At 40.4% G+C, this 13,664-nt stretch overlaps 1 protein-coding gene across 1 annotated transcript in view; it reads right to left on the minus strand.

The window, feature by feature from the left end:
* The window catches only part of DNER (delta/notch like EGF repeat containing), a 367,125-nt gene that overhangs the window by 45,218 nt on the left and 308,243 nt on the right, over positions 1-13,664 (minus strand). The window contains exon 10 of the mRNA XM_025405375.1: positions 4,557-4,670. Within this exon, the coding sequence (XP_025261160.1) occupies positions 4,557-4,670 (114 nt within the window). The remainder of the gene's footprint in view (positions 1-4,556; positions 4,671-13,664) is intronic.

The following is a 13,664-nucleotide window of genomic DNA, read 5'->3' on the forward strand; positions in this document are numbered from 1 at the left end:
TGAAGTACAGTAACCTCATGTCCAGTCTATGGTTTCAGGTAAAAAATAAAGCAGGTCCTAGAGAATTAATGTTGCATCAGGGGATCTTTCCTTCCATCCACTGGTCCTCAGCCAGATAATTCCAAGGGGGCAGAATTGCAAAGCTTCAGAGACAAGAGTGGTCCCAAAGGAAGACAGTAACTGAAGGGTGGACAGGACCTAGGCCAGGACAGTGAGCCTTATGGAGAGAGCTGTGTAGAAGGAATGAAATGCTTGAAGAGCAGGGAGGCTCTCTGTTCAGATGACTGGAGGAAGCGTATTTTCAACCAGAAGCCTAAATTCAGCAAGAGAGGACAGAGTCCACATACCACACCCTAGACTTCATCTGATGGCCTAAGAAAGCCAGTTTAATATGTAAATATGACATTGTATTATCTAATTGTATAGCAATGATTTGCCCGTTTCACTCCACTCAGTCAGGCAGAGAGTTTTTGAACACTTAGTAGCTGGCCAAGTGTAACTTCTGCTAAACCTCAGATACTATGAAAGAGTATTTGATTCTAAGGTAGCTCAACCTCAAGAGCAGACGCACCATACTCCTTGTATGGAAGCAGTTAATGTTTTATCAGCCTCTCCTGGAACCTAGTTCTCAGGATACAATAGGTTCTCTTTAAGGAAAAAGGTGGTTTTATGATCAAATAGATTTGAAAGATAAAAGCAAATGTGATTCTTTACTGTAAGACCTCTGAGAACCTTGAGCACACAGACATCCTTTATGAATCTGCACGTGGGATGTATCATGTCCCACATTTACTTGGCCACAGAACACTTTTTTCCATGGAGCATCTCCTAGGACCAGTTTTCTGTTAAATACATTAACAGCACAACCCCTGAATGACTTTAGGAACTATTCTATGGTCCTTTTTAGGCTGAAAAACTACCAGGACTGAATAGAATAGACCACTTGTTTTCAAAAACCAGTTAGAGTGATGTTTAAACCTACTTCAGTGAGACCCACTGCGCCCTGAGATCAGGGTGGGTCTCATGAAAAAATGCCTAGGGGTAGGATTGCTGGTGGGGTATATATGGGTATGGTGGGGTTAGGGTAAAAGGATAAGCAGAGGGGGGCTGAGAGGCAAGAAATGGAGGAAAGGGACTTTACTGAGAAGAGCCTGATATGGTATGTTCAGGTATGCAGCAGGCAGAGGGGCCCAGGACAAGGCTGGAAAGGCTGGATGGGGCCAGACCCCTCAGGTCTGAAAGATTATGTTAAGGACTTTGATCTTTTTCTTAAGGACAATAGAATGCCAATAGGTGATTTTAGGTAAAGAGTGATAAGATTAGATGATCATGCATAAGGTCTCTACAGTATGAAAAATGGACTAGGAGTCAGGGGGAATAGGTGTGAAGAGACCAGATAGAAGGACTTGAACTGGCCCAGGTTGGAGGTGAAGGCAGCATGGCAGCATGGTGCTGACTCTGCAAAGAAGTGAAAAGATCTAAGAAGTTTTTAGGAGTCCTTGGTAGTTGGATGGAGGTAAGAGGGAAAAGGAGGAAGGTATATTAGTCTGTCCTCACACTGCTATAAGGATACTACCCAAGACTGGGTAATTTAGAAAGGAAAGAGATTTAATTGACTCACAGTTCTGCGTGGCTGGGGAGGCCTCAGAAAACTTACAATCATGGCAGAAGGTACCTCTTCACATGGCGGCATGAGAGAGAATGTGAGCCAGCAGGGGAAATGTCAGCTACTTATAAAACCGTCAGATCTCATGAGAACTCACTCACTATCATGAGAACAGCATGAAGGAAACTGTCCCCACGATCTAATTACCTCCACCTGGTCTCTCCCTTGACATGTGGGGATTATGGGGATTATAATTCAAGATGAGATTTGGGTGGGAACGCAAAGGTTAACCATATCAGAAGGTATCAAAATGGTTACCCAGTTTCTGGCCAGAATGAGTGGGAGTGATGGTAATGCCATTTGATGAGCTACAGATATTTAAAGATGGAAAGGAGAAGAAGATCTGAGTTTGGGGTGTCTTTGAGATATTCAAGAGTATATGTGGAGTAGATAGTTGGAGTTTTGCTAAATATTCTGGAGAAAACATGACATTTTCTCATAAAATACTGAAGTAAATTTCGAAAACATTAGAGACTTAAATGCATAAAATTAATTCATACATGATTAGCATAATGGAGGAGAATATTTCTAAAATCTTGATATATAGAATCTTTCTAGCACGAAACAAGAAAAGAAACCAAGACCTCAATATGTAATTAAGTAAAACTAAAATATAACATGTGGAAAACAAAATGCTTTGTCCACATTTAAAAGGCAAATGACGGGGGAAAAGTATGTGTAACCTATGGCAGATAAAATGTTATATACTTAAAATAAAGGGCTATTTCAAATCAAGAAGAGTAAAGATTAGCAGGAATGGTCTTGTAAAAAATCAGACAAAGGATATGAATAGAGAGTTCATAAAGGAAGAAACACAACCAGAAACATAGTGTTCAACCTTACTATAAGTCTAAGATCTACAAATTTAAGCAACACTAAAATGGTGTTTTTGACCATTAGAATGACAATTTTCATATTTGTGTCAAGACAAGGAAATAAATGCCCCTGTGCACTTTTGAAGTAAGTATCAGTTCAATGTTTGTTTTTTGTCTCCTCTTAGCAAGTAATATCGAAATATGTGTGTATTCTCCTGGACTCTGGGGTTCTATTTCTGGAAAATTATACTAAAAATAATAAGATAAATACACAAAGTTGTATATACAAGAAGATTCCTTGTAATATTGTTTATAATGGGGAAAAGTTCTCAACTGCCCAAAAGTTGAATTGTGGATGGAACTTTTAAAATATCATAATATCATACAATGGACTACAGGGCAGCCAGTAAAAATAAAACAGAAGCTATTCCTTGATGTAAAAACACATTTATGATATACATATATTTTTAAGTGAAAAGTAAATTATAAAATAGTGTGAACAGTATGACTCCTTTTATATTCAAATATACATTCATATACACTATACGCTATATACTACACACACATAGACCTTCAGGAAAGTCTCTGGATATCAGAATGTATCAAAATCTTAATAACAGTGATCTCTTAGCAGAGCAGTTTTTAGTGGTGGGATTTTTTTTCCATAGTCGTGTATTTTCTAATTTTTCTTCTATGCTTTTTATTACTCATGGGATAAGAATATCTGGGAAAAAAAACCCAGGATGGTTCCCTAATATTATTTTTGCCTCCACTGGTGAGTATAAATGTCTGTGTGTGTTTATAAGCACAACAAAGCCATCTGTGAATCATTTTTGGAGTGAGCCCACTTCTCAGTACCAAGAAAAGCCAAAAGGAAAACACAGGCTGTGACACTGATAAATAGAAGGAAAATCAGAAGTTGCTTTTCCTACACTTTGGCTTTTGTCACCTTCGCCAGGAGCACAAATGAGGCTCCCCTGGGATGGCTTAGGGACCTAGGCTCTGTGAAATTCTCCAGGGCTTGGGAGGTGGCCAGAGTGGCTTAGCACGGGAGAGGTGAACACAGCAAGATGCTCTCCAGCCAGTGATAACATATGTTTTTCTTTGGCTTCAGAGCCCACCTTCTTCTGTGGGCACTTGATATGTCATCCTCTTCCAGTTTGCAATCCAGAGTGACCCTTAGGCTTTTGTTGGTTGAGCAAAACTCTAAAAACATAGACTTTGTCTTACTCTCTACATTTCAAGATCCCTGGGTTCTGTTAGAAAAGCAGGAGATGGAACATTTTCTCTCCAGTGGTTTAGTTTCTTTGATCTGTACTTTCTCTGCCTACGTGTCCCAAAGCCTGGGGAATAGAAAGTTAAAAGCCTGAAAGATAAATTAATCAATAACAAATGTTTTCTAAGTCTCCAAAAGAATCTGATGAACATTTGAGAGACTACCCTCAGCACATACACGTACAAACCACATTTCACATCTGTTTTTGGAGATTCACAAAGTCCTTAAAGCTCATGAGGGGGTGACTTTGAAGAAGGACCCCAAGTTAGGCTGGAACCCCCAATCTAGAAGTAGCTCCTCCTGCTCGGTGTTCAGTGGCCACCAATGTTTCCGGAGAAGCCAGTCCTGCGCCCGCCAATCTCACCTCCCATCCCACTTTCCCCTGACACTTTCATATCTTGCAATGAAAATAAATATGGCAGCTGAAAGTAGCATCTACTGAAGACACACCCCTTCCTTCTTTCCATCTTCTGATTTTCATTAACCCATCACCTTTTTCAAGTGTTCATGTAATGGCTCATTTCTCATGTTTCATAGTCCTAGCCTGGGAAATGCACAGTAATGACAGTCTTTGTAAGTCTAGACACCAAACGACCATCTCAGAAAAGCCACATTTAATGAGGCTCACACAATGGGTTGTTTTAAAATAGATCTTCATCCGGGCCATGCCTCCTTAGATTTTGTAATGGTGTTTATATTTTGCAATATTTTATTCATGATGGGATTTGGGTTTTTTTAACATCTGCAATCTCGGGCACTTTGTGGTAAATTTGAAAACTCAGTCCATGGAATCACTTGCCTGTAAACCCGGGTGCACAGATGCATGTGCCATTCAGGCCATCACTGTCACAGGTGGCTCCGTTCAGACAGCTGACGTTAGCGCAGGGATCCTTGTACAATTCACAGTGTGTTCCTGCAGAGAAACAAGCAAAACAGGATGACTCATCTAGGACTCTCTAGCTCCCATGATCTCTGAAAGCAAAGTCGGAACACTCTGGAACAATGCAAGGGAGATTCCCAGCGTGGGTGTGGTGGGTGAGTGTATACACATGTGCCCACTCATGACTTTAGATTGTTGTAAAAACATGCCTTATGAGAAAGTAACACATTCGATCACTGTCCATAAGTCCCACCATAGTCTTTTAGCTGTACTTTCTCTGCCTACGTGTCCCAAAGCCTGGGGAACAGAAAGTTAAAAGGCTGAAAGATAAATTAATCAATAGCAAATGGTTTATAAGTCTCCAAAAGAAAATATCTAGATGACCTTGATAAAATATAATATTAGAAACCTGAAAGTGAAGATTTGGAATCAGATATTAAAGTGAGTCCCAGTTCTACTTTGAAGAACTGCAGAGGAGAGGGGAAGCTGCGTGATACTTAGACTTCATTCTCAAAGACATCACTGCATGCTTTATGTCTAATTTATTCCTCACAACAACACTATGAGACAATTATCCCTATTCCCCCATTTTACAGATGAGGAAACTGAGGAAAGAGTGCAAGATCACAAGCCTGGTAGGAAAGGAGCTGAGATTTGAACCTGCCCGTAGTCCCATCCCAGAGTCTGTGTTTGCTAAGTAGGCTGTTGAGAGTGACCCTGAATTGACTGCGGAAATAAATCTCCATGGAGCTCAGTGCTCCTTTGACAAAGAAGAGACATTTTAAAAAAATCTGTAAAGTAAAACAGAAAGTTTCTCATTTACGTTTTTTTTTTTTTAAAAAAAGACTGTGTGTGCATGTATGTATGCAAATGCCTTAAGTGGGACTGGATTACTTCTAGGAGACTTGATTACTTTGATTTTCACATCTGTGTATTTGTACATTATTGGCACCTTTTTAACAAATATCTATTCTTTTATAATTTTATTAAAAACTTTAAAAATCTAATGCTATTTGAAAGGTGGGATATCTGCTGGTGTTACACTGGATGCCAAGATGGATGAATAGATTAGTGTGTGTCTCTCTCTCCTCCTCCCTCTCTCCCTTCCCCTATCCCCCACCCTTTGGAGAGAGAGATAAATTACATTCTGTCTTGCCTAAGAATGTACATAATGATATGCTCACACTTCCCAACAGCCTCAAGAAAAATATGCATAAAGCAAATAGTAACTGAATGGTATTTACTTAATTTTCTCTGCACTTCATTACTTAGCTCATGTTGTGCAAGGGACTGCCACACCCAGTGACTCATCCTTCAGGCACTGAAATCATCCTTGCTGGGCTTTTCCCTTATTTCTTTCTCAATGCCTTAAGAAGTAGGGCTCAGGAAGGAGGAAAGGAAGTAAGAGAAAATAGAAATGGAACTTCCTGTCTATATTCACACTAATGACTTATTTGACTTACTTGAGCCAGGTAAAGCTCAAATTTTAGAATAAATGACCTGTAATTCTTTTTCATCCTTTGCTCCTTCTAGCCATGCCATCAACGGTGTTCTGCCTGGTATTTTTTTGAAGCATCTTTCAGATCTTTGCCTTTCTTTCCTTTCTGAGACCACCCCTGTGATCCCACTGCCTCATGACAAATGCCTGCTGCCTCCTGCAGCCATGTCTTAGTTTCCTCTGTCTCCAGGGACTTGAACGAGCCTCCTCAACTTTCTTCATCCCTAACCCAGGTTGCATGGTAACATAAAATGTCAAAATAGTGTTGAGATTAGCATAAATCTAGTCATTCTTCTCCATTTGGGTGTGTATGGCCTCTTCTCCTAGGAGTCTCTATTTTAACTTTCCTACTGATTCACAAGTAGACTGGGCTCAATTGAAAGAATAAAAAGCAGAAGAGCCTTTTCTGCTTCAAAATGTTTATTGCAACACAAAGACTCACATATTTACAAGTTCCCATTGGGCTGATCAATGGGAGCCAAGTGTCAAAATAGTCTTTTGGTTGTAGTGGGACATACACCCACCACCAACATTCAGAGGTGCCTGAAGCCTAGAAAACATTTCCATTAGACCTGAAGTCAAAGAAATCAAATGATTGTCACTGGGTTTCTAGTAATACATTAACGTCACTAACATGTTAGCACACAAACTACCACATTTTTAAAAACAAGACTGAAAAGCAAATTCTAGGCCAAATATTTAAGCATCTTACCTTTTATTTAAAGTCTTCAACAAAATAGACTTGATAATAAGCAATTTCAATCTTCTGGGTGTTTGGGGTTTTTGTTTGGATGGATGGCTCTTTTGTGGAGGGTGGGGAGGCAATACTTTTTTCCCTTGTTAATTTTATTTTTCAAATGGTAAGACATTTGGTCCCTTGAGCGTCTATTGAGAGTTTCCTGGCAGCACGACTGGACAAAAGCTAATCTTCACAGAAATCTGATTATGGAGGAGCAAGATGGTGTTAAAAGTCCCTGGAGAGCACTTTGGTGACTCACATTTCTCTATCGTAAACCTTGTTAATCCCTATATAAAATATATTTGTCATATTGCTCAGCTTGTCATTCGAGCTGAACAACTCTGAGCTAAAAACTTTAAACACAGAGAACTGACAATCATGGACACTACTGATGTGCCAAGGTGTCTCCACTCAAACCCTTCTCCTCTGGAGGTTCCTAGGCCCCCTCTTCCTGCCCTCCTCACCACTCCCACTCCCAGAAAACATCCAGTCTTGGGCATCCTGATTCCTCTGAGGAGTCACCCTCTTTCACACCCTTCCCCCAACCTGATCTCTGCATATTTAATCTCTCAATTCCCAATCCAAATGCCCTCTGTCTGCAAAGCTAAACCTTGATTTTCTCAACACAGACCACATTCTTCCACCATTGTGCCTTGAGAGCATGCCGGGACTGTCACGATCACGGAGGTCACTGTGCCAAATCATAACTTATCTGCTCTCCTGACTGATTCTCCCACAAATCTCTCAAGTCCTGTAGAGCAGAGGCCGTATCATAATGCGTGGAAGAAATTATGGACCTAGCACCGGAATCCTATCCTTTCAAGAGGGGCAACGGCCAGTGTACTTTGGCTGACACACAGGTGAGGCTGCCAGAGGAGAGATTCCAAACTCCAAATCTGCCTCAAAAACACCCTATTTTGTCAGAGAAAACCAGGTCCACACTTCAAACTAAGTCTGTGGAATGACACATGCATCACCCATTGGCAGAGGACGCAGCACGCACTATTACAAAACTGATGTTTAGTCTCAAGCAAAAATAAACTGTAATTCAGTCAAAACTAATAAAAATTCATACTTTTCATATTAAGGGATGGAGAAGAAATGTTTCTAAAAAGACTTTGATTCCAACAGGGTTCTTTACAGAAGTTAATTTTAGAATTGAAATAAGCTAGAATTCAAAAAGCACTACACCAATTATAAGTCTTTGTTATCGTAGCAAATTTAGTTATAATTAATATTTGAAAAATGAAAATCACTATTTTATCTCCAGGAAACTAAGCCAGTAAAGAAGTGTTATTACACTTAATATTTACTTTAAGACATCGTCTCATTTCATCCCAACTTAGTTCCTCTATGAAAACCTTTTCCAGTATTTCAATCTTTACACATCTCAACATTTTCTAAACCATCTCAGAAATTATACTTGACATCTCGACCTTAGCCTTATTATTCCTGTGTGTCACTTAGTCTGCTCATCTGGTAGAATAACAGCCCAACGAAGGAAGAAACTGTGACTTATCCTTTTTATATTTATCACAGTACTTGAAAGGGCTAGGTGCACAAAACAACCAGAAATTCTTGTTCCCTGGCTAAATAGAATCTAGCAAAGGAAATAACTTTATCCGACAAAGAAAGAGTTATCATCCTTTCCATTAAAATTTCTGTAGCCTTTAAAAATAAATAAGTAGGTACAGGCCGGGCACAGTAGCTCACGCCAGTAATCCCAGCACTTTGGGAGGCCAACGTGGGCAGATCACTTCAGGTCAGGAGTTCAAGACCAGCCTGACCAACATGGTGAAACCCCATCTCTACTAAAAATGCAAAAAATAGCCAGGCATGGTGGCACACACCTGTAATCCCAGCTACTCAGGAGGCTGAGACAGGAGAGTTGCTTGAACCCAGGAGACAGAGGTTGCAGTGAGCCGCAACAGTGCCACTGCACTGCAGCCTAGGTGACAGAGCAAGATACCATTGCCAAAAAAAAAAAAAAAAAGTAGGTACAATGTACAATGTAATTAAATCTATAATCCAGTGATCTCATTTCTGAGACTCTACCCCGGAAAGAAATCCAGAAAGTATGAAAATATAAAGATGTTAATTCCAGAAATATTTGTAATAGCCCCACATCAGATGCAACAACAAGGCAATGGATAAGTATTCCCTCATGGGAACATTACAAAGCCACTTAAAATAAAACTAGTAAGACTTCCTAGCAATATATAAATCAAGCATAATACCCTATTATGAGTGAGCAGAACAATATAAAATTGTAGGTATACTCAATTATTTAACAGTAAAAACATGGATACTAAAAACAGAATGGAAGCAATACAGATTATTATGGCTCATGTTATGTTGTAAAAACATGAGTAATTATGAATTTTCTCTTTTCTTCTAAATATTTGTTATTGTTACGTTATTTTCATAATGAAATATCAAAGTTTTTTTCTAAACGTTATCGCCAAAAATTTCAAATACATATATTGTTGATCATTTCATTGGATCTTCTAGAAGTAAAAATCAATCACTATGGGGCTGTTCCTTGACCTTTTGACAATATGAGGTATGAACACTAAACAAAGTCTTAGAAGTTCCATCATAAACCAGCCTTGAACTACTTTGGAAGGATGCAGCAGTGTTTTGGATTGTCTGAAGATGGGTTACCCAGAAGCCCTCCATGAATTTTGCTTTCTAACAATTCCGTGATCTACAGTGGAGACTTACATGAAAATGTTTAAGTTGGTTTCCTTTACTTAATTCATGGGTTAAACAGTAGTTCTAACTCAAGTAAAGGTAGCCATCAAGCATTTGTTCTGTGCAAGCCACCACAGGAAGAGCTGTAGAGAATTTAAAATGAAAAAGAAGTTATATAGTCACTGTCTTTCCAGAGCGTATGATGTAGTGTAGGGAAGAAGAAAGTCTGAAACCAAAAAGAATTTAATACAAGGCTAAACATAATTGTCATGGAAAATATAAAGAAAATACTGAGAGAGTTAAAGGAGGAAGAAGCCACATCTGTTTGGAGGTCAACATTTCAGACAGTGGATACAGTCATAGGAGTGGATGAAAGCAAAGAGGAGGGAGAGAGAAAGGGGCCTGGAGACCCATGTCATTCACAGCGTCTGGGAGACCAAGACTTAGTGAAGGCAGAGAGGAGAACCTGGTCAGGAATGAAGTTGCAGAAGACACAGCAAGGTGACATGCAGGAGGGACCTCAGGGCCCAGTGGGGCAAAGGGACAGGAACACTGGCTGAGTCAGAAGTGGAAGTGGAAGTGGAAATCTTCATAGATTTCACCAAATGACTTCAATTACTTCATCATGAATTGTCCTGAAACCTCTTCCAGTGGAATGATATGGACAAGGGCCAAGAGCCATGGTTGAAAAAGCAAAAGGGAAGAAAGGGACTTTAAGCAGAGGGGGACACAAAGAAGTCAAAGAAGAGGTTTTTAAAATTATTATTTATACGGAATTTACTTAGAAGTGTAAGAACATTTTTTTTCTTTAGCAGTCCAGTTTTTCTAGAAGCACTTATTTAAAAAGAATTCCCTTCTTATTCCTAATAAATCCTCTTTAAGAGTCATACATTATTATTATAGACAATGGTTTCTGGGCCATTCTTCAGTTTTGGTTATCTGTCCATTCTTGCAGGGGTAATATATGAATGTAACAATAATTGTAGCATTATAACAGTTTCTTTTGTTTTGTTTTGTTTTGTTTTGTTTTTTGAGACAGAGTCTCGCTCTGTCGCCCAGGCTGGAGTGCAGTGGCGCAATCTCAGCTCACTGCAAGCTCCGCCTCCCCGGTTCACACCATTCTCCTGCCTCAGCCTCCCGAGTAGCTGGGACTACAGGCGCCCACCACCACGCCCGGCTAATCTGTTTTGTATTTTTTTAGTAGAGATGGGGTTTCACCATGTTAGCTAACCCGGGATGGTCTCAATCTCCTGACCTCACGATCTGCCTGCCTCAGCCTCCCAAAGTGCTGGGATTGCAGGTGTGAGCCACCACATCAGGCCTATAATGGGTTTTTTAACATCTGGCGGAAGTTCCCCTCATTGCTTTTCTTTTTCTTTTTTCTGTTTTTTTTTTTTTTTGATGGAGTCTTGCTCTGTTGCCTAGGCTGGAGTGCAATGGTATGATCTTAGCTCACTGCAAGCTCCGCCTCCTGGGTTCAAGTGATGCTCCTGCCTCAGCCTCCTGAGTAGCTGGGACTACAGGTGTGTGCCACAGCACCTGGCTAATTTTTGTATTTTTAGTAGAGACAGGATTTCACCATATTAGTCAGGATGGTCTTGAACTCCTGACCTCATTATCTGCCAGCCTCAGCCTCCCAAAGTGCTAGGATTACAGGTGTGAGCCACCACCCCTGGCCTTTTTCCCTTTTTCAAAATGTTCTTAGCTATATATTCGGCTGACTCCCTATTGCACTCATTCTTTTTAGGAGGATATGTATATACATATATATATAGAGTGTGTGTGTGTTATATATATAGTGTTATATATAGTTATATATATCCTCCTAAAAATATAAAAACTATATATAGTTTAAAAAATATTAATATTAATATTAAGCCGTAAAAATTACCACTTAAAAAGTATATATGTAAAGGAAAAAGTTAAAGCTTAACTTTATCCCTAAAATACTACCTATCCAAGTTCTAACTCCAGGTAAGTACTAGCTAGGAATTGAAATGCATCCATCTGACAGTTTCCTGAATGTATATAGACATACTATATGTAAATATATATTGGCAAAAATATTTCCAAAACGGGGAGAATGTCCATCACCCCACAGAGGGAAAAGCACAGGATCATGTGGCCTCTCACTTCCCCTCACTCTTCCTCTGGGCAGAAGAGCATGATTATCTCCTCCTGTCTCTCCTTTAATTCCTTCTACCTACCCTCCCCATGTCCCCATCACTCTTAGCTTACAAGTTCTACCATTTACTGCTACATTGCTAGGGTTTACCTCCTTGCTTTCAGCAGCCTTATTTAAACCTAAACCTAAATGTCTTTATAAATATACTAAAATTAAATAAACACTGTACCTGCCCATTGGATCTGTCACCCAGGCTGAGTGCAGTGGCGTGATCTCAGCTCACTGCAACCTCCACCTCCCAGGTTCAAGCAATTCTCATGCCTCAGGCCTCCTGAGTAGCTGAGATCACAGGCACCTGCCACCACACCTGGCTAATTTTTGTATTTTTAGTACAGACGGGGTTTCACTGTCTGGTCTCGAACTCCTGACCTCAGGTGATCTGCCCACCTCAGCTTCCCGAAGTGTTGGGATTACAGGTGCGAGCCACCACACCCAGCCAGGAGTGAAATCTTTAACACACTTGTATGCCTTTTAATGTTTCCTATCCTCACCCCCTTCAACACATGGCTTTGTTTTAAATAATATGAAACCACTATGCTTGTTGAAATTTTTCCTTAAGAGCAAGAGTGGTAGACACAGCCTAGGGTGACCCCTAGTGAGTTACACCCTTGTGTAATTCCGTCCCCTTGAGTGTGAGCTTCCAACCAAGAGCAAATGGCAGTTAAGAGGTTTTGAAGATGCAATTAAGGTCCCTATCAGTTGACTTTGAGTTCCTCCCAGGTGGGCCTGGCCTAACCAGGTGAGACCTTTTACAGGGTCCAGGCTGGGTGCAGTGGCTCACACCTGTAATCCCAGCACTTTGAGAGGCCGAGGCAGGTGAATCACCTGAGGTCAGGAGTTCAAGACCAGCCTGACCAACATGGAGAAACCTTGTCTCTCTTAAAAATACAAAATTAGCCGGGCATGGTGGTGAATGCCTGTAATCCCAGCTACTCATGAGGCTGAGGCAGAAGAATCACTTGAACCAGGGAGGTAGAGGTTGCAGTGAGCCAAGATCGCACCATTGCACTCCAGCCTGGGCAACGAGAGTGAAACTCCATCACACACACACACACACAAATCCAGGCCTTCCCGAAAGTTCAAGACTGGAAGCAGTGGGGGCTCTGTCATAGTTGCTGGCTTTCAAAGAGCAAGCTGTCACAAATCCTACATCCACAAGGATACAAGTTCTGCCAATAACCTAAGGGGACTTGGAAGCTGATGTCTCACTATTCAAGCCTCAGATGAGAGCTCAGTCAGTCAATACCTGGCTTTCACCTGTGTGAGCCCCTGAGCTGGGAACTGACTAAGCCACACCTGGACCTAGGAAACTGTTAGGTAATAAAAGCATGTTGTTTTAAGCCAGTACTGGGTACTGATTTGTTATGCAGCAATAGACAGCTGATACAGAATGTAGATCTACTTTTTTCAAGAGACTTTCCTTCACCATTATATTACCATTCACAATCACATAAATATCATCTATTTAGACTTACGCCTGCATTTAAAGGCATAAATCTCTTCCTTCCATTCTCCATCTTCCCCTATCCGGATATCTTTGTTTTGATTTAGTTCCTATTTGGTGGGGATGCTTATTAAGGTACTTATCTTAGGGTATAGGGTGCTGTATTTTCTGTATCCTTGAATGTATGTCAATATCTTTCTTTTGCCCTCAAATATAAACAACCCTTTAACTCCTAGTCCTTTTCATTTAAAAGTCTGAGACACTGCTCTGCTATTCTTTACCTTCATGATAGAGCGGGGCAGTACAATACTGGTTTCATTCTCTTTCTTCTGTATGTAACCTGTGATTCCTTCGAAGAATCTTGTAAACATTTCTCTTTATCCTTGCAGTTATAAATTTTACCAGGAAATCTCAAATTATGTATCATCTCCTTCATTAATCCAACTGCTGCCCTGTGAGCCCATTCT

Source organism: Theropithecus gelada, chromosome 12 (assembly GCF_003255815.1).
Source record: "Theropithecus gelada isolate Dixy chromosome 12, Tgel_1.0, whole genome shotgun sequence".
In the NCBI taxonomy this organism is placed as follows: domain Eukaryota; kingdom Metazoa; phylum Chordata; class Mammalia; order Primates; family Cercopithecidae; genus Theropithecus; species Theropithecus gelada.